This window comes from Delphinus delphis, chromosome 10, assembly GCF_949987515.2.
Source record: "Delphinus delphis chromosome 10, mDelDel1.2, whole genome shotgun sequence".
In the NCBI taxonomy this organism is placed as follows: Eukaryota; Metazoa; Chordata; class Mammalia; order Artiodactyla; family Delphinidae; genus Delphinus; species Delphinus delphis.
Genome location: NC_082692.2, coordinates 26,216,716 through 26,237,740, shown reverse-complemented (window position 1 = coordinate 26,237,740; position 21,025 = coordinate 26,216,716). Strand labels below are relative to the sequence as shown.

The 21,025-nt window shown below is 37.4% G+C and overlaps 1 protein-coding gene across 5 annotated transcripts in view; it reads right to left on the bottom strand.

The window, feature by feature from the left end:
- The window catches only part of PKHD1 (PKHD1 ciliary IPT domain containing fibrocystin/polyductin), a 435,870-nt gene that overhangs the window by 118,723 nt on the left and 296,122 nt on the right, over nt 1–21,025 (bottom strand). For all 5 annotated transcript variants that reach the window (XM_060021687.1, XM_060021686.1, XM_060021688.1 and 2 more), the window contains 2 exons: nt 11,967–12,080; nt 9,376–9,463 (listed from right to left, as the gene is read on the bottom strand). In XM_060021687.1, the coding sequence (XP_059877670.1) occupies nt 9,376–9,463; nt 11,967–12,080 (202 nt within the window). The remainder of the gene's footprint in view (nt 1–9,375; nt 9,464–11,966; nt 12,081–21,025) is intronic.

Genomic DNA, 21,025 nt, shown 5'->3' with positions numbered 1-21,025 from the left:
CCCTTTTGCCCAGCCCACCAGCAAATCATGTTGGCTCTTCTTCAACATCTATTTAACCACTTCTTTCCTCTTCCATCATCCTACCCCAATCTAAGCCATCAGCATGTGTCTACCTGAAATACTGCAATGTTATTGCAATGTTTTTTTAAAATTTAATTTAATTTATTTATTTTTTATATAGCAAGTTCTTATTAGTTATCTGTTTTATAGATATTAGTGTATATACGTCAATCCCAATCTCCCAATTCATCCCCTCTTGCTTTCCACCCTTGGTGTCCATACATTTGTTCTCTACATCTGTGTCTCTGTTTCTGCCTTGCAAACTGGTTCCATCTGTACCATTTTTCTAGATTCCACATATATGCGTTAATCTACTATATTTGTTTTTCTCCTTCTGACTTACTTCACTCTGTATGACAGTCTCTAAGTCCATCCACATCTCTACAAATGACCCAATTTTGTTCCTTTTAATGGCTGAGTAATATTCCACTGTATATATGTACTACATGTTCTTTATCCATTTGTCTGTTGATAGGCATTTAGGTTGCTTCCATGACCTGGCTATTGTAAATAGTGCTGCAATGAACATTGGCAAAGCTTCAGTAATCAAGACGATATGGTACTGGCACAAAAACAGAAATATAGATCAATGGAACAGGATAGAAAGCCCAGAGCTAAACCCATGCACCTACGGTCAACTAATCTATGACAAAGGAGGCAAGGATATACAATGGAGAAAAGACAGTCTCTTCAATAAGTGGTACTGGGAAAACTGGACAGCTACATGTAGAAGAATGAAATTAGAACACTCCCTAACACCATACACAAAAATAAACTCAAAATGGATTAAAGACATAAATGTAAGACCAGACACTATAAAACTCTTAAAGGAAAACATAGGAAGAGCACTCTGACATAAATCACAGCAAGATCTTTTTTGACCCACCTCCTAGAGCAATGGAAATAAAAACAAAAATAAACAAATGGGACCTAATGAAACTTAAAAGCTTTTGCACAGCAAAGGAAACTATAAACAAGATGAAAAGACAGCCCTCAGATTGGGAGAAAATATTTGCAAATGAATCAATGGACAAAGGATTAATCTCCAAAATATATAAACAGCTCATGCAGCTCAATATTAAAAAAACAAACAATCCAATCCAAAAATGGGCAGAAGACCTAAATAGACATTTCTCCAAAGAAGACATACAGATGGCCAAGAAGCACATGAAAAGCTGCTCAATATCACTAATTATTAGAGAAATTCAAATCAAAACTACAATGAGGTATCAGCTCACACGGGTTAGAATGGGCATGATCAGAAAATCTAAAAACAACAACTGCTGGAGAGGGTGTGGAGTAAAGGGAACCCTCTTGCACTGTTGGTGGGAATGTGAATTGATATAGCCACTATGGAGAACAGTATGGAGGTTCCTTAAAAAACTAAAAATAGAACTACCATATGACCCAGCAATCCCACCACTGGGCATATACCCAGAGAAAACCACAATTCAAAAAGACACATATTGCAATGTTTTAACAGTTAATCTCTCTGCTTCCACCTTTGTCCTCCCAACAGTCAATTGTCCACACAGCATAAATCAGATTCAAACATAAATTGGACCATGTCTTGTTTAAAATCTTCCCAGACCAGGATAAAATCTGAAAACTTTATCATAGGATTCATCAAGTAACCACTTAACTTCAAAGAGCACATGGTCTCCCTAAAGAGACCCACAGTAAAATATACTTAATGGATACATACATACTTGTAATGGATAAAAAAATGAATTTCTTTTAATCTAGGTATAACCTCCTTGGACTTATCTGTAATCCAAAAATCCAACATTTTTATTCATCAGTCTCCCCAAAAGTCAACTGAAGCAAGCAACAGCAAGGAGTAATTTAATTTAGAGAGAAATTGATATAATAATATGTAACAAAAGAAACTTAATTTTTTTTTCAAATATCTGGCTAAGCTTACGTTGGTTGGTAGTGTAAGAAATGAGCCTAAGTTTATAAAGTTAAAGTTTATAAAGTCTAAGTTTATAGAATGAAAATTTTCCTCTGAAGATTTCACTGTAACATCCTTCATAAAATAAATACATTATATGCAAATAAATTCAGATCTACAATTCTGGTAGAAAGAATTCTTGGTGAAAGTTCATAAAGGGGTCCAAGTAAAATCTGTCCCCATAACAGTATATTAGAAAGACTTACTAAACTGGCTTTTGATGGAAGAAAGATTGTAGATCAATGTTTAAAGAAACAGTTTGAATAAGGTCTGTAGTTCGGTTAATACTGTACTAATATCAACTTGCTGGATTTGATAAAGTCTATGGTTATGTAAGATACCACCAGGGAGTGCCAAGTCAAGGGTACATGGGAACTCTGTACTATTTTTGCAACTTCTTGTGAGTCTTAAATTATGTTACAAATTTTTAAAAGGTTAAAAAAAGAAATTATCCATAAAATAAATACACTGTGATAATTACATATCATTCATATAAACTCATTAAAGTACTCCTCATCAGGACTGATACTAAATAATTTTGTTTTTAATATTTGCAGTATGTAGAACACAAACAATGGAATCAGACCAACTGTGGTAAAAATTCAGCCTCAGGAATTCTAGCTTTATGACCTTGGAAATTTTACTTACCTTCTCCAGCCTCAGTTTTTATATCTGTAAAATGAAGATAATAATACCTAACTTATAGCACTCAGAGATTTAAGTGAGATCGTGTATATAAAATGCTTGGTAGATGCCTGACACAGAGTGAGCCCACATGATAAGAACTCAGTAAGTGGCAGCTAGTTAATTACTATCGCTAATTTTAATTAATAAAATTGAGTTTCTTTCAAAATAGCCTGTAGCTCAGATTTTGAATGAGGTTTTTAACACATTCTTATAAGAAAAATCCATTCATATGGCTCCTGCCAAATTCCAACTTGCTAACCTGATAATGATGAAAGATTCTTATTGATCCCTGTTGGAAATGCCTCCCTCACAAATCCTTTAGGGGATCAGAAAAGCACTTCAAACTCAACATGACCAAATCTGAGCTCATAATCATTTCCCCAAAAGTTTAGTCCTCCTCTAGTGAATGGTGCCACCATCCATCTACGTAAACCAGAACCAAGAAAGCACCTCACGCCCGATTCATCCAAGAGATTCTGTCCTGTCTATACATCTGCCCACTTCTCTCCATTGCCACTTCAGCTCCTAACCACAAGTTACACTATCTCTTGCTTGCACCTCCTAAGTGATATCCCTAGATCCATTTTTGACTCCTCTTATAGTCTTCATTATAGCTAGAAATATTTTTTTAAGATATAAAAATGTGATTATCGGTGCTACCTCCCACCCATACTATCCCCTTAGAAACCTAAAACAGCTGCACAATGTTCAGGAGGCCAAACACAAAAATTCTTGACATCACCAATGAATATGGCCCTGACCCGTAACTACCCCTTGGAATCCTATCATCATGGCTTGGGCTGTTCTCTTTGTCAGCCATCCTGGCATTCTTTCAAGTCCCTCGTGTTCTCCATTCTTTCTCCCAGCACAGAATCACCTCTTGGGTCTCTGTTTCTCAATCACCTGTGCCGGGTCCTCCTCTATCAACTTCTAAAAAATAAGACTGGCCCCAATCTCATTTCCAGGCTCCAGTTTTCTCCTCTACCCATTGATAGTCTTCTTATCAATAACATCATTCACTTCCAGGATGACTCCCTGTCACTGTCTCCGTGAGCCCTAAGTTATGTGTTAAATTGCCTTCTTCACATCTCTACTTGGTGTCTCCAACTCAGCACATCCCTACTATCGTCCACCCTGACAAGCTTGTTCCTCTCCCAGTCTCTCCATCTCAGTGCGTGCTTCCACCACCCACCAGGTTGGTCAATCAAAAACCTGAAGGACTTCCCTCACCTCAACATTCAATTCATGAGCAAGTCCAGACAGCATCATTTCTTCTCTCGATCTCCACTCCCTCTACTCCTAGCCATTATGATTTTTGACCTCGACTGACCTCCTGATACCCCAGCTTCTGCTCTTGTCTCCATGATCCATCATCTACATAGCAGCCAGAGTGATTTTCAAAACCTATATCAGACTCCACCAATTCCCCTGCATAAAACCTTTCAGTAGTTTCCCTTTGACCTCTCACACCTAACAAGGTACCATGTGACTTGGCATCTGTCGTGTCATGCAACTCTACCTACTGCTCACTCTGGTCCAGCTAGAGAGACCACCTTTCTGTTCCCCGAGCCCCAAAGGCCACCTCAGAGACACAGTTGGATGTCCGTCCTTCACTGAGAACTCTTGTCCATTCTCACCAAACAGGAGGATCCCTCTTACCATTCATATCTCAGCTTAAATTTCCCTTCTCCAGAAGGATCTTCCTTGTCCATTCAATATAAAAGAGTACACCTGATACCCCCACCCCCAGCTATCTTGGATCATACCACCCTATTTATTTCCTTCTTCTTTTCTTTTTAACATCTTTACTGGAGTATAATTGCTTTACAATGGTGTGTTAGTTTCTGCTTTATAACAAAGTGAATCAGTTATACATATACATATGTCCCCATATCTCTTCCCTCTGTGTCTCCCTCCCTCTCACCCTCCCTATACCACCCCTCCAGCTGGTCACAAAGCACCGAGCTGATCTCCCTGTGCTATGCGGCTGCTTCCCACGAGCTATCTATTTTATGTTTGGTAGTGTATATGTCCATGTCACTCTCTCACTTTGTCCCAGCTTACCCTTCCCCCTCCCCGTATCCTCAAGTCCATTCTCTAGTAGGTCTGTGTCTTTATTCCCATTTTGCCCCTAGGTTCTTCATGACCTTTTTTTTTTTTTTTTTAGATTCCATATATATGTGTTAGCATACAGCATTTGTTTTTCTCTTTCTGACTTACTTCATTCTGTATGATAGACTCTAGGTCCATCCTCCTCACTACAAATAACTCAATTTCTTTTTTTTTAATGTCTGAGTAATATTCCATTGTATATATGTGCCACATCTTCTTTATCCATTCATCTGTTGATGGACACTTACACTGCTTCCATGTCCTGGCTATTGTAAATAGAGCTGCAGTGAACATTTTGGTACATGACTCTTTTTGAATTATGGTTTTCTCAGGGTATATGCCTAGTTGTGGGATTGCTGGGTCGTATGGTAGCTCCATTTTTAGAAGAAAAAGTATCCTTATAGTCTTAATTTACTGTTTATTCCAAGAATGCAAGCTGAACTTTACTAAATGCATTTCTGTTTTGTATCAAACTGAACATTCTTAGTCTTTATATTTTTTGTTTAGGTAAATTATATTAATTATTTCATTTTGAACCATCCTTCACTTGAATAAATCATACTCTTTTTTTAAAAAATAAATTACTGGATTTCATTTGTTGCTGTTTTATTTAGGATATGGCTTGGATGTTGCCTTAGTTTTCTTTTTTTGAGTTACCTTTAGCAGCTGTTTTATAAATTACTTTATCTTGCTTGCTAAAACAAATTGGAAAGCTTCACATATTTTCCTATGCTATGGAATAGATTGTACAACACAGTAAGTGTCTGATGACTAAGTGAATGGCTAGAAAAACATGACATAAATTTACTTGAGCCAAATGTATTCTTGGGAATACATTTGTGATAACTTTGTCTTGCTGTTATTGGTTCTTTCAGTTTTATTCTTCTTTAGCTGATTATGATCATTTATATTTCTTTTTTTAAAATTTATTCATTTATTTATTTATTTTTGGCTGTGTTGGGCCTTTGTTGTTGTGCGCGGGCTTTCTCTAGTTGCGGCGAACGGGGGCTCCTCTTCGTTGTGGTGCATGGGCTTCTCACTGTGGTGGCTTCTCTTGTTGTGGAGCATGGGTTCTAGGCATGCCGGCTTCAGTAGTTGTGGTACGTGGGCTCAGTAGCTGTGGCTCACAGGCTCTAGAGCACAGGCTCAGTAGTTGTGGTGCATGGGCTTAGTTGCTCCGTGGCATGTGGGATCTTTCCAGACCAGGGCTCGAACCTGTGTCCCCTGCATTGGCAGGTGGATTCTTAACCACTGCACCATGAGGGAAGTCCCAATCATTTATATTTCTATATATAATTTTTTAATTTCAGAATGACACTATATAGATATATACATTTTTAGATTACAATTTTAATCTCTTTGATATCTATTATAGTTGAATCCCCATTTCTGAATTACATTTTGTTCTCTTTGTATGGTTAGTTATTAGAGATTAAACCAGTACCTCTAAAAAAAATCAAGTCTATTAATTTCCTACTTTGTAATTCATCAATTTCTGCCTTTATCAGGTACGGATTGATTTCATTAGATTTGTTGGTTATTTTCTTTCTGATTTCTTACATTGACAACTTAGTTTATTTTGTACTTTCTTATTCAACAATGAAAGCATTTAATGTGATGGCACGTACGGCCATCTCTCATGTAATACTCTCATTACTGTTATTTTCCAAGTAGTCTATTGATAAAGGTTTGATCTCCTCTTAGATACAAAAGTTATGTAGGAGAGCGTTTATCTTTTTTTTCTTCCATCTTGCAAGAGATTAAGGTTGTTGGCTAAACTTTTATTTTAATCTCCATGTTTATTTTATTGTGATTATATTGTATCAATATATAATTTCTGTTTATTAAAATTCATTAAGGTTTTTAATTATATATATTGGAGTAAAGATATATTATACATATATACAAATTAAATTGCCTTTATTATATTGGTTATATTTCTTAATATTTTCTTTATAATTTTAATCTAAAGGTTAAAAACTGAAAGAGGTAAGTAAATTTTATTACTTTCATTACTTTTGTTTCTGTTAATTTCCTCTCATATTTTTTACCGATTTACTTTATATATTTCTATATTATGTTATCTGGTATAAAACTTTCCTTACTACTGGGGGCTCACTGAAGATTGAAGTCTTTATTAATATAAAATGTATTTATTTTGATTTTTTACTTTTCTTGTGAATAATTTTGAAGTCCTTGCTTCCATTTTATTTTTATTTTAAGGATTCATTTTGTCCAATATTTAACTAAACATTTTTCTGAACTTGTTTGTTTTCCTCTGATAAAAAAAGTTATGATTACATTTTTATTCATTACTAATTTTTTTTCTATATAGGGTCATTTTTTTTTATATAGGGTCATTTTTAACAAGCATATTTTCTTTTTATAATTGGCAGATTTATTCTTACTTTCTTACTTTTATTGTCATTTTGTACCTTTTTTGTTGTTTTAGTTATCACTATTTCATGGTCTTCTCTGTATTTCACCCTTTATTTTATAGTTTCTTTCATTCTTTTTTCTCTCTGGTGATTGGGAAGGTATATGTCTTATTTTATTTATTTATTTATTTATTTATTTATTTATTTATTTATTTATTTTGCGGTACGTGGACTTCTCACTGCTGTGGCCTCTCCCGTCGCGGAGCACAGGCTCCGGACACACAGGCTCAGTGGCCATGGCTCACAGGCCCAGCCACTCCACGGCATGTGGGATCCTCCTGGACCGGGGCACGAACCCGCGTCCCCTGCATTGGCAGGCAGACTCCCAACCACTACGCCACCAGGGAAGACCTATATGTCCTATTTTTAATTCTGTTAGAATTAACTCATATTTACATATTTACATCCTATGGCTCTCTTATGTTCCATCTCCAGTTTCCTGTGGCTATAGTCCCCAATTTCAAACCTAGATTTTTATTTGAGAATTATAACCTGTGATGGTTAGTTTATGTGTCACCTTGGCTAGGCTATAGTAGCCAGGTATTCGATCAAACAGGAAGCTTACTGTTGTTGTGAAGGTATTTTGCAAATGTGGTTAACATCTACAGTCAGGTGACTTTAAGTGAAGGAAATGGCCCTCAGTAATGTGGGTGGGCCTCATCAATCAGTTGGAAGACCTTAAAGCAAAATTGAAGTTTCCCTGAAAAAGAAGAAATTCTACTTCAAGATTACAGTATCAGATCCTGCTCAAGTCTTTGCACCCTGCCAGCCTGCCCTACAAAATTTTGAACTTATAGCTCTCCTAAGCATATGAGTTAATTCCTTGAAACATCTCTCTTTATATATAACATATACTGTATATAATATATATATACACATACACATACATACACATATAATCTACTATTATATATATTTTATAGAAACAGAACCCTGACTAATACATTAACTTTCAGATTTTATATAGTTTCTTTTATAAGAGCAATTAGAATTTGTCTTATTTTAATAACCATAGTTACAGTATTATATTTAACTTATTCCAATGCTTGCCTTTGATATCTATACTTTGTCTACCTTTATACAATTCCTGAATTCTATTTGTATTCTTAAATTTTAGACTCAGTTTAATCTCTTTATTATAACACATTTTTGAATTTTTTTCAGTTCTTGCAAAGCAAAAGAAATCTTTTGTTTGCATTCACATGTGAACAGCATTTTAGCAGGGTCTATGTTTACAAGCCAGGCCTTTGCTTATAATCTTTTTTCCCCTGAACATTTCTAGATTTTGCACCACTATCTTCCTACATTTGATATTGCAGAAAATTCTAATGTTATCAAGCTTTATGTCCCTTTTTGTTTTTCTTTTACTTTTTCACTTTTTTTTCTTGTACTGTGAGGATATGTATCTATCGTTATTCTCGATGTTATTCAAATTAAATAGAAATAATCCCAGGTCTGTTATGTGTATTTTAGTTAAGTTTTAGTTATTCTTTGTGTTGTCATTATTCTGGACTCATTAAAAAGAGCAGTTATCAAAATGCGCTTTTATTTTCTGTTCTCTATTTCTAATACCTTCTCTTTTATTATTTTTATCTCTTGATTTTGTCTTCTTCATTCATGTAGACTCCATCAATTTCTTCATGTTGCCTGCTCACTTTGACACAGTAGTGATTTCATTCTTTACTGCCTCCAATGCATTATTAAATTCTATTACTGCAATTTAAATTCCATAAGATACTTTATGTGCTTCATCTCACTCTTATTTCATTTCTATCTATCTCTTCACCACCTATCATTTCAATTCAGACATTGCGGTCCCTCCTTATATTTCATCTATTATCTCATAGAATTCATATTTTTAAAGATTTATTGGCAGCAGAAAACATGTGTGATCTAAAATTTACTTCTTAAATAAATTATATCCCCCCTGCCTTTAGCTTGTTTTGTTCTTCCTCCATTATGTGACAGAGAATATTTTAAATTCCTTCTAGCCTTTTATTTTTCTATTTATTCATCCTTAACTTATGATCCTTAATCTAAAATTTAATTTCATATTGTAACAAAACCTCCAGCAGAAGCAAACCAAACCAAAAGCTACATCCCTAAGTTACTCTCATTCCTTACCTCTCATTGCCTGAGGCAATGTCAGCCCCAAGATGTGTCCAGGATTTCTTAGGATAAGCACTATGAAGCTGAAGTTTCCCAAACACCCCTGAAAATAAAAGGAGCAACAGTTGGATAGGAAAATCCTTCCAAGAAATTAAGGCCACATAAGCAAAACTCATTAGAGAGCTTATTGTGCAAGATACATGATATAGAAACTATATATGAAGATGTCCACCTTATCAGAAAAAGAACACTTAACATCTCACTTGGCTATGAAACATTTTTATTCTCTCAAAAGCTATAGAGAAATGAATGCTACACCACATCTAGTAATCCAAGAGCTGGGAAACAGACCACTCTAATGGTATATTCCCAGCTAACTAGTTAGATTTCTACCAGTAAGTCACTCCAAACCATTTGCAATTCTGTTGGAAGTTAACTGGTTTTGATATTTTGTGTTATACAGTAGACTTTCCAAAGGCAAGGTAATTTTGTTTCCTGAGGAAAGAGATTTGCTGCTATTAGCTTTGTTTTCCATAGCTGGATCTCAGATATTTTTGTATTACAGATATCAAAGGATAAATCTCTAGCTCATTTGTTCAAAATATAATTTATTTCAGACTCATAAATTAAAGTCTTACCAGGGACATGCTTGATGCAGTCCAGTTTTATTCCTTCAGGTATTTCCTCTTACACATTTTATTGCCATTTAAAATCACATGAAGCAAAATTCCTCATATTCTAGTGGCCTAAACATGTTTTGAGCATGAACCCAAGCAGTAACAAAATTATGATCATGCACACCTAACACATGTCTATTTGTTTGTAGATAAATAACCATACATACAAATGAATATATTCATACATGTTTGAATAAAAGTGCTAATATTTTCTTCCTGCACCCAAATGGATTGATTGTCTTCATACTCCTGGATTAGTGCACCCCCATTTTATTGCAAATCACTAATCTTGAAATCTAAAGATTTCACAAATTTTAGCAGAAAATGTGTAAGGGAAGTAAAAACCAGTAAGGTACAAATAATATGCCTTGGGTTTTCATCCAATGTGAACTAAAACAGCTCAGTTAATTAGAAACTAACCAAGTGTTTAAGTCAACATCCATGATTTTACCATACTCTAATTCAGCAAAAATTCAGAAGATAATACAACTAAAATAAGGATTAGTGGAAATGGAAAAAATACTCCCACTTTTAGGACAGGACCTGGAATCAATCTTTCATAATAATAATATCATCATCATCATCAAAAAATTAATCACTATTAGTTAAGTAAGCTAGACAGGAAAGTAACATGGAATAATTTAGAGAAATTTCTACCTACAAAGATTTTTAACAAAAACCAGTTTATTTCCTTCCATTTACCAGAAAGCAGATTTCCTGATCATTCCCAATCACCAAAGGTTAACTGTAAAATGACACCATTTCCTAGTTGTTTCAAGGAGATTATAATACTTGAAGAGATTAAAATATGTTATTTACTTATGATATCACCAAATTTTAAGCATGCAGTGACAAACATTTCATTCCTTTTTCAATTTAGTATCAGAGAAATTTTTAGAAACACTTGTTTGGCAATACAGCTGGCATGGGGATCAAGACAGGTACCCTCATATGCTCCTAACACAAAGTCCAGTTCAACGTGGCACTCCCTGGAACAGAGTGGACACCACAGGCAAAAAGAGTCCATGCTCCTGTTGTGATCCATCTAGCTTGTCAATTTGAAAAAAGTAAAATATTCCTTAACCTCATATTCTTAAAAAGATAAAATAAATAGCATATATGAAAAATCATTTGAAAACAATAAAGCACTATCAAAGTATTATACGGCAATGGCTATACTTTATGAAACCAGGTTACCAAACTTCAAACTATCCTAACATGATTGTTTTTACTGAGTCACTGAAATCTTATAAAACTAGGATTACCATACAAAGAGAATTTTAAAATGCTAGAAATCTATAAAAAGCCTCTTATACCTTTCCCTTAAAAGTAAGTTATTGAGTGGCCCTTACATCATAGTTATACAAGTCCAGTCCTAGTTTCTGTGCTCTTCTGTGCTTTAAAACAGGATTTGAATTGGGAGATTGGGATTAACCTGTATACACTGATGTGTATAAAATGGATGACTAATAATAAATAAATAAATAAATGAATAAATAAATAAACATTAAAAAAATAATAAAATAAAACAGGATTTGGTATTGTGGCAGTATCAAAGGAAGAAACTGCCAACAGTAAATGTTTCTTAGTAATCTATAGAGCTATCAGTTTAAAAAATATATCAATAACCACATAGTATTTAAAGTTGATAACACAGACTCTTCATCCAGCCTTTGGTGTGTGACCAATCTGGATATGAATCTAAGTTCTGACAGTATAAAACTGTGTGGCTTTCTGCATATTGTTCACCATCTCTGAGGCTTAGTTTTGACATCTGTAAAATGTATACTCCTTACAGGAGAGCTGGTAAGTGAAATAATAAATTCTCTAGAAGAGTGCCTGGAATTTAGTAGGTGTTCTATGAATGGTACTTCCCTATCAGAAACACACACACATTTCATTTTTAATAAAGCTGCACTTTACTCTTACCAATTGTTCCTGGATCAATACGAATTCCGATGAAACGGTCACAAAAGACTCCCTCTGAAGCTCTAAGGAGAATCAGGAGCTTTTTTTCTTTTTCTAAGGGATTTTCTAAAGTACCTGTTTACAAGAAAAGTATATCATGTAAATTAATTTGAAATTTAAGGAGGGAGAGGGAAATTGTGATGTAATTTTGAGAATGCAAAGTAGATGCTATAAAGTAGACTAGATGGAGAAAGGCCAGTGTTCATAGATGAAAAAAGAAAAGGTGGAAAAATGAGATGCAGTAAACTTCTCTGAGGGAGATTGGATTATTGTTCAGCAAATATTCACTCTTCTTAGGGCAGAGTATACTTTCCTGACCTATTAATACTGAGCCTGGACACATGACTTGTTTTGCCCAATGAAATTCAGGTAGAAGTGACAGTAATGCCAATTCTGAGTTGATGCTTTAAAATGCTTGGCAAGTTTCACCAGGTCACTTGCAATAATGTTCCCTGCCATGAAAGGAGAATTTCTTAAATAACCTCTAGGGCCTGGATGAAGAGACGTACACAGCAGACCCGAACAGAATCCATGAGCTGGAACCAAGTCAGATCAAGCCTGGCATCAATATTTGTTGTTGTGAGCCACTGAGACTTGGTGATTCTTTGTTACACAACATTATTACAGCAAAACCTGATTGATACACTGTCTACCGCTGGATCCCCACATTGCTCTACATGTATTTTAGCATTAAATCTTCACAACAGGGGCTTCCCGGGTGGCGCAGTTGTTGAGCGTCTGCCTGCCAATGCAGGGAACACAGGTTCGAGCGCTGGTCTGGGAAGATCCCACATGCTGCGGAGCAACTGGGCCTGTGAGCCACAATTACTGAGCCTGTGCATCTGGAGCCTGTGCTCCGCAACAAAAGAGGCTGCGATAGTGAGAGGCCCGCGCACCGCAATGAAGAGTGGCCCCCGCTTGCCACAACTACAGAAAGCCCTCGCACAGAAACGAAGACCCAACACAGCCATAAATAAATAAATTTAAAAAAAAATACTGGGGCTTCCCTGGTGGCGCAGTGGTTGAGAGTCCGCCTGCCAATGCAGGAGACACGGGTTCGTGCCCCGGTCCGGGAGGATCCCACATGCCACGGAGCGGTTGGGCCCGTGAGCCATGGCCGCTGAGCCTGCGTGTCCCGAGCCTGTGCTCCACAACAGGAGAGGCCACAACAGTGAGAGGCCCACATACCAAAAAAAAAAAAAAAAAAATACTGATTACCATAAATCTACTGCACCCATTCCCCTGGCATTTAAAAAAAAAAGTCTTCACAACACACTTGAGAAGTAAATATGATTCTTATCTCAGTGTTAAATATTCATACAGAATGAGGCTAAGGGGTTAAGGGACTCGTCCAAATTTATCCAACTAGTAAGTATCAGTCTGAATTTGAACAATGGTCTGTTTAGGCTGTGTTCTGTTAAACAAGTAATAGGTTATTATCTAAGCCCAAATTCTTTTAGCAGTAAAAGGACACAACCTTCAAGCTGTGATACTCAAATAGCAGTTGGGAATTACTTTTGACCTTAATCTGCTGATGTAAACAGCAGACTTTGGTCACTTTCACAGTATGAGAATAATTTGGGGAAATTACTAAAATTGTGTTTCTGAGTACGGACCTGGCAAAGATTATTTTCTTCAGAAAATATATCTTAGAGTACATAAAATATTACAAAGCATTAGATTTTTTAAGAAGCAACTAGTGAGAAGATTGTTTCCAAACTATATACTGGATTGGAGAAGTTGACAAAACACATCTGCTATCAAACATGCCTTTCCACTTAGAAATTCCTGAAAACATAACCCAAAATGAGGTTGCCAAATATGGTAAAATGAGGTTGCCAAATATGGTAAAATGAGGTTGCCAAATATGGTAAAATGAAGTAAATGGAAACTTAAAATTGCCTGGTTGTGCTTTTGGCTAAGTGGTCTTTCAGGGGCATAAAATCATTTTCCCCAGTTGGCACCCCATATATATACCTGGTTAGCCAAAGGCTCGGTGTGAGTTTCCAGCTTGCTACATACCTAGCTCTAGAGTTCAGCCTGCACAACCATTGGTCTACAGGGACTGTTGAAAGTAAGACTCAGAGGGGTAAGTAAATTTCCCTGGAGTCACACAGTAGGCCAACGGGCATGCAAGGATTGGACCCCACAGCGTGTGCTTTCCCAATAAAACACTAAGGTACACAGAGGCTCCACGTAGGGAACGTCAATCCTCAGCTGAGTGACTAACACACCCTCTTAGCCAAAACAAAGATGTGCGAGAGCAGAAAGAAGGGATGTGGGAAGGAGGAGAATGTGAAGAAAATGTGCGTGGTATAGCTCTTATCTGGCCAGTAAGCCGTTTTCCAACTGTGATTTCATTTATTTCACGGAGGGTAGTTTAGATTCTTGGGGGGAAATGGTCTAGCACTAAACAGATACCAGAGAGAAAAAAAGTAGGACAGTTTTTGCCCTAGAGAAATGTACGCAGAGTCCCACGAAAAGAGTTCAGTGTTCCTCTAAAATCAGAGATTAAATCAATTATGCAACCCAAAACGGCAGCACATGTGGAGCTTTCACAGAAAGCCTGTGCAAAATTAGTCAGCCTGCCATGATCTTTTGGTATCTGAAATGACCAAAGTTTGTATTCTTTTTTGTGATGTGGGGGAAGGGAAAGATGGAGAATAGGGACGGAGCAGAAAGAAGGCAAGAGTGACCTAAGAGAAGGAAACGGATACTATTTTAACATGAAAACGCAGTGCTTCTCAAATGTGTGAAAGCTGGTAAAGGGAAAGCCTTAAAGTCCGGACTCCTCATTTTATGCTCAAATCTAGCGCTCGAAGAAAGGTGAGGTGCTCTCACCAGCTTGGGCTTTGCCCCTAAATGAGAGGAGCCACCGCTAAGAGAAGGCTCATGGGATAATGCAGTTCTTCTCTGATTTCCCTTTTTAAAGCTGCTTCAAGCTGCTCTAAACTGTAACAAAAGGCATTTTCAACCTGGATGAATGCAGATACTCACAATGGAGGGGAAATCCTTGCCGTCATGCTGCCGAGACAAGCCAGGTGTTTTTGCATATGTGATTTCATTTAATTATCACAACCCTGTGAAGGATATTGTTGAGGCTCTCACAAGGAAACGGAGACAGAGAGAGGTTAAAAAACCTGTCAGAAATTACACAGCTAAAAAGTGGGGAAGCTGGGCTTAGACCTATAAGTCCCATCCGAGGACACATGGACGTAGCGGAATAGGAAAGAAGTAAACGGAAGTTGTCACAACTTAGGATGATGGTGGGCAACGGAGGGGAAACAGAATACGTTCCAGATGCTAAAATCACCTGGGGAGATGGAAGGAAAATAAGTTCTGGTATATAAAAGATAACGGTTATAATGATTTGAGGAATATGGTACAAATGGATTCCATGAACTTCAAAGGTAAGAAAAAGGTTAAAGGACTTTATACGATTTTATTAACTGAACTTCTTTGATGGAATCAAATATAAACCTAGTTTACATTTAAGTCCCCTCTTTTAGCACGACTCCCCACAGCTTGTGACTAAGCCAGCCCACCCTGAATTATTTACCTCCACCCTCCTCTGTGCCCGTGAGATTCCCCAGGTTTTTATATGCCTACTTTCACCCTGTCTAACTCCTAATCATCCCTCAAAACTTGGCTCCACTATAATTTATTTCTAAAAGCCTCCTATGACCTAGAGCTAGATGCCCCCTTTTGTGAATAAAAATGTCCGCACCTCTTGCTGCAGTAAGTCTTCTTCGAGGAACTTGTCCTAAAGAAATAGTATAGAACACGGGCAAGGGTTCATGCTCAAAGTTCTCCACTGCAGTGCTACCTATTTACAATAGTGGACATCGGAAAACTCCTTGAAATAGCAAATGATTGGGAACAGCTTTGTGCATTTAGAACCCCTTCCTTCCCCGCCACCTGCGCCCCAGTTTCCTTGCCACGCTTGAGAGCTGAGCCACCTAAACCGAGTCCCCAAACAAGAGCAAACCCAGCTCAGACGCCACCTCCTCTGGGAGCCTTCCTTGTCAACTTCGTCTGTTTTAAGTAGCCCGCTGTGGGCTACCACACAGGGCATGCTTTACCTCAGTGCTTCAAGACTGTACTGTAAGTGTCTTTTATCAGACTGCCTCCTCTTTACAGTACACTCCCTGAGAGAAGGAGCTGTGTCTTTCCAGCAAAGTTCACATCTATTTTGTCCCCAAAATGGTGAACTAAGTAATTTTAACCAATCCTCTTGCAGAAAACAATTAAAAATAAAGAGGGATACTCCACAGTAAAAAAGACACCGATGTTATAAGAATAGTAAGTATGTATGTGCCTAGCATCATAGCTTCAGAATAAAGCAAAAATGAGCAGATATACCAAAAATAACAGTGGCAAATTAAATAAACAAGAAAATAGTAAGGATGCAACAGTTTTGACTAATATAATTAGCAAACAACATAATATGTGTAGATGCAAAACTAGACTCACAAAGAATACATATTCTTTTCAAGCTTGCATAAAACATTCACAAATATTGGTCATACGATGATCCTAAAGCAACTTCAAAGCGTTTGCACAGCAAAGGAAACGATAAACAAGACCAAAAGACAACCCTCAGAATGGGAGAAAATATTTGCAAATGAAGCAACTGACTAAGGATTAATCTCCAAAATTATAAGCAGCTCATGCAGCTTAATAACAAAAAAACAAACAACCCAATCCAAAAATGGGCAGAAGACCTAAACAGACATTCCTCCAAAGAAGATATACAGACTGCCAACAAACACATGAAAGAATGCTCAACATCACTAATCATTAGAGAAATGCAAATCAAAACTACAATGAGATATCATCTCACACCAGTCAGAATGGCCATCATCAAAAAATCTAGAAACAATAAATGCTGGAGAGGGTGTGGAGAAAAGGGAACCCTCTTGCACTGTTGGTGGGAATGTGAATTGATATAGCCACTATGGAGAACAGTATGGAGGTTCCTTAAAAAACTAAAAATAGAACTACCATACGACCCAGCAATCCCACTACTGGGCATATACCCTGAGAAAACCATAATTCAAAAAGAGTCATGTACCAAAATGTTCACTGCAGTTCTATTTACAATAGCCCAGAGATGGAAACAACCTACGTGTCCATCATCAGATGAATGGATAAAGAAGATGTGGCACATACATACAGTGGAATATTACTCAGCCATAAAAAGAAACAAAATTGAGCTATTTGTAATGAGGTGGATAGACCTAGAGTCTGTCATACAGAGTGAAGTAAGTCAGAAAGAGAGAGACAAATACCGTATGCTAACACATATATATGGAATTTAAGAAAAAAAAATGTCATGAAGAACCTAGGGGTAAGACAGGAATAAAGACACAGACCTACTACAGAATGGACTTGAGGATATGGGGAGGGGGAAGGGTAAGCTGTGACAAAGCGAGAGAGAGGCATGGACATATATACACTACCAAACGTAAGGTAGATAGCTAGTGGGAAGCAGCCGCATAGCACAGGGAGATCAGCTCGGTGCTTTGTGACCACCTGGAGGGGTGGGATAGGGAGGGTGGGAGGGAAGGAGGGAGATGGAAGAGGGAAGAGATATGGGAACATATGTATATATATAACTGATTCATTTTGTTGTAAAGCAGAAACTAACACACCATTGTAAAGCAATTATACTCTAATAAAGATGTTAAAAAAAACCATATTGCATATACTCGTCTACCATAGTTCATCAAAATGTACAATTCATCTTGGGAAAGGTCTATAAACTGAATTGTATTAAATAAAGTTTTTCCAATTATCTAGAGATAACATTAAGAAAGTGAAAAAGGAAGCCACAGAGTGGGCAAAGGTATTTGTAACACATATAACCAACAAAAGGTACATTCCAACATGACCCAGCAATTCCACTACTGGGCATATACCCTGAAAAATATCATAATTCAAAAAGAGTTACGGGGCTTCCCTGGTGGTGCAGTGGTTGAGAGTCCGGCTGCCGATGCAGGGGACACGGGTTCGTGCCCCAGTCCGGGAAGATCCCACATGCCGCGGAGCGGCTGGTCCCATGAGCCATGGTTGCTGAGCCTGAGTGTCCGGAGCCTGTGCTCCGCAACGGGAAAGGCCACAACAGTGAGACACCTGCTCAAAATGTTCATTGCAATCTATAGATTCAATGCAATCCCTATCAAACTACCAATGGCATTTTTCACAGAACTAGAACAAAAAATTTCACAATTTGTATGGAAACACAAAAGACCCCGAATAGCCAAAGCAATCTTGAGAACGAAAAACGGAGCTGGAGGAATCAGGCTCCCTGACTTCAGACTATACTACAAAGCTACAGTAATCAAGACAGTATGGTACTGGCACAAAAACAGAAAGATAGATCAATGGAACAGGATAGAAAGCCCAGAGATAAACCCACGCACATATGGACACCTTATCTTTGATAAAGGTGGCAGAAATGTACAGTGGAGAAAGGACAGTCTCTTCAATAAGTGGTGCTGGGAAAACTGGACAGGTACATGTAAAAGTATGAGATTAGATCACTCCCTAACACCATACACAAAAATAAGCTCAAAATGGACTAAAGACCTAAATGTAAGGCCAGAAACTATCAAACTCTTAGAGGAAAACATAGGCAGAACACTCTATGACATAAATCACAGCAAGATCCTTTTTGACCCACCTCCTAGAGAAATGGAAATAAAAACAAAAAAAAACAAATGGGACCTAATGAAACTTCAAAGCTTTTGCACAGCAAAGGAAACCAGAAACAAGACCAAAAGACAACCCTCAGAATGGGAGAAAATATTGGCAAATGAAGCAACTGACAAAGGATTAATCTCCAAAATTTATAAGCAGCTCATGCAGCTCAATAACAAAAAAACAAACAACCCAATCCAAAAATGGGCAGAAGACCTAAATAGACATTTCTCCAAAGAAGATATACAGACTGCCAACAAACACATGAAAGAATGCTCAACATCATTAATCATTAGAGAAAGGCAAATCAAAACTACAATGAGATATCGTCTCACACCAGTCAGAATGCCCATCATCAAAAACTCTAGAAACAATAAATGCTGGAGAGGGTGTGGAGAAAAGGGAACCCTCTTGCACTGCTGGTGGGAATGTGAATTGGTTCAGCCACTATGGAGAACAGTATGGAGGTTCCTTAAAAAACTAAAAATAGAACTACCATATGACCCAGCAATCCCACTACTGGGCATATACCCTGAGAAAACCAAAATTCAAAAAGAGTCATGTACCAAAATGTTCATTGCAGCTCTATTTACAATAGCCCAGAGATGGAAACAACCTAGGTGCCCATCATCGGATGAATGGATAAAGAAGATGTGGTACATATATACAATGGAATATTACTCAGCCATAAAAAGAAACGAAATTGAGCTATTTGTAATGAGGTGGATAGACTTAGAGTCTGTCATACAGAGTGAAGTAAGTCAGAAAGAGAGAGACAAATACCGTATGCTAACACATATATATGGAATTTAAGAAAAAAAAATGTCATGAAGAACCTAGGGGTAAGACAGGAATAAAGACACAGACCTACTGGAGAACGGACTTGAGGATATGGGGAGGGGGAAGGGTGAGCTGTGACAGGGCGAGAGAGAGGCATGGACACATATATACTAACAAATGTAAGGTAGATAGCTAGTGGGAAGCAGCCGCATGGCACAGGGATATTGACTCGGTGCTTTGTGACCGCCTGGAGGGGTGGGATAGAGAGAGTGAGAGGGAGGGAGACTCAAGAGGGAAGAGATATGGGAACATATGTATATGTATAACTGATTCACTTTGATATAAAGCAGAAACTAACACACCATTGTAAAGCAATTATACCCCAATAAAGATGTTAAAAAAAAAAATGTTCATTGCAGCTGTATTTACAATAGCCAGGACATGGAAGCAACCTAAGTGTCCATCATCGGATGAATGGATAAAGAAGTTGTGGCACATATATACAATGGAATATTACTCAGCCATAAAAAGAAACGAAATTGAGCTATTTGTAATGAGGTGGATAGACCTAGAGTCTGTCATACAGAGTGAAGTAAGTCAGAAAGAGAAAGACAAATACCGTATGCTAACACACATATATGGAATCTAAGAAAAAAAAATGTCATGAAGAACCTAGTGGTAAGATGGGAATAAAGACACAGACCTAGTAGAGAATGGACTTGAGGATATGGGGAGGGGGAAGGGTAAGCTGTGACAAAGTGAGAGAGTGGCATGGACATATATACACTACCAAACGTAAAATAGATAGCTAGTAGGAAGCAGCCGCATAGCACAGGGAGATCAGCTCGGTGCTTTGTGACCACCTAGAGGGGTGGGATAGGGAGGGTGAGAGGGAGGGAGACGCAAGAGGGAAGAGATATGGGAACATATGTATATGTATAACTGATTCACTTTGATATAAAGCAGAAACTAACACACCATTGTAAAGCAATTATACTCCAATAAAGATGTTAAAAAGAAAACCAATATTTGCTTTTTGTAATAATAATAGTAATTATTAATAAATGTTGCTTGATCTGAAAAAAAAGACTTCAACAAATCAATATAAAAAAGATAATTCATCATTTTAAAAGGGCAGGGCAGGAATAAAGATGTAGACATAGAGAGTAGACTTGAGGACACAGGATGGGAGGGGGAAGCTGGGGCGAAGTGAGAGTAGCAAAGACTTATATACACTACCGAATGTAAAATAGTTAGCTAGTGGGAAGCAGCAGCGTAGCACAGGGAGATCAGCTCGGTGCTTTGCGATGACCTAGAGGGGTGGGATAGGGAGGATGGGAGGGAGGCTCAAGAGGGAGGGTATATGGGGACATATGTATACATATGGCTGATTCACTTTGGTGTACAACAGAAACTAACACAGTATTGTGAAGCAATTATACTCCAATAAAGATCTATTTTTTAAAAAAAAATGGCAAGAGAACAGCTACTTCACAAAACAAGATACCAAATAGAAAATAAAAATTTTAAAAGTGCTC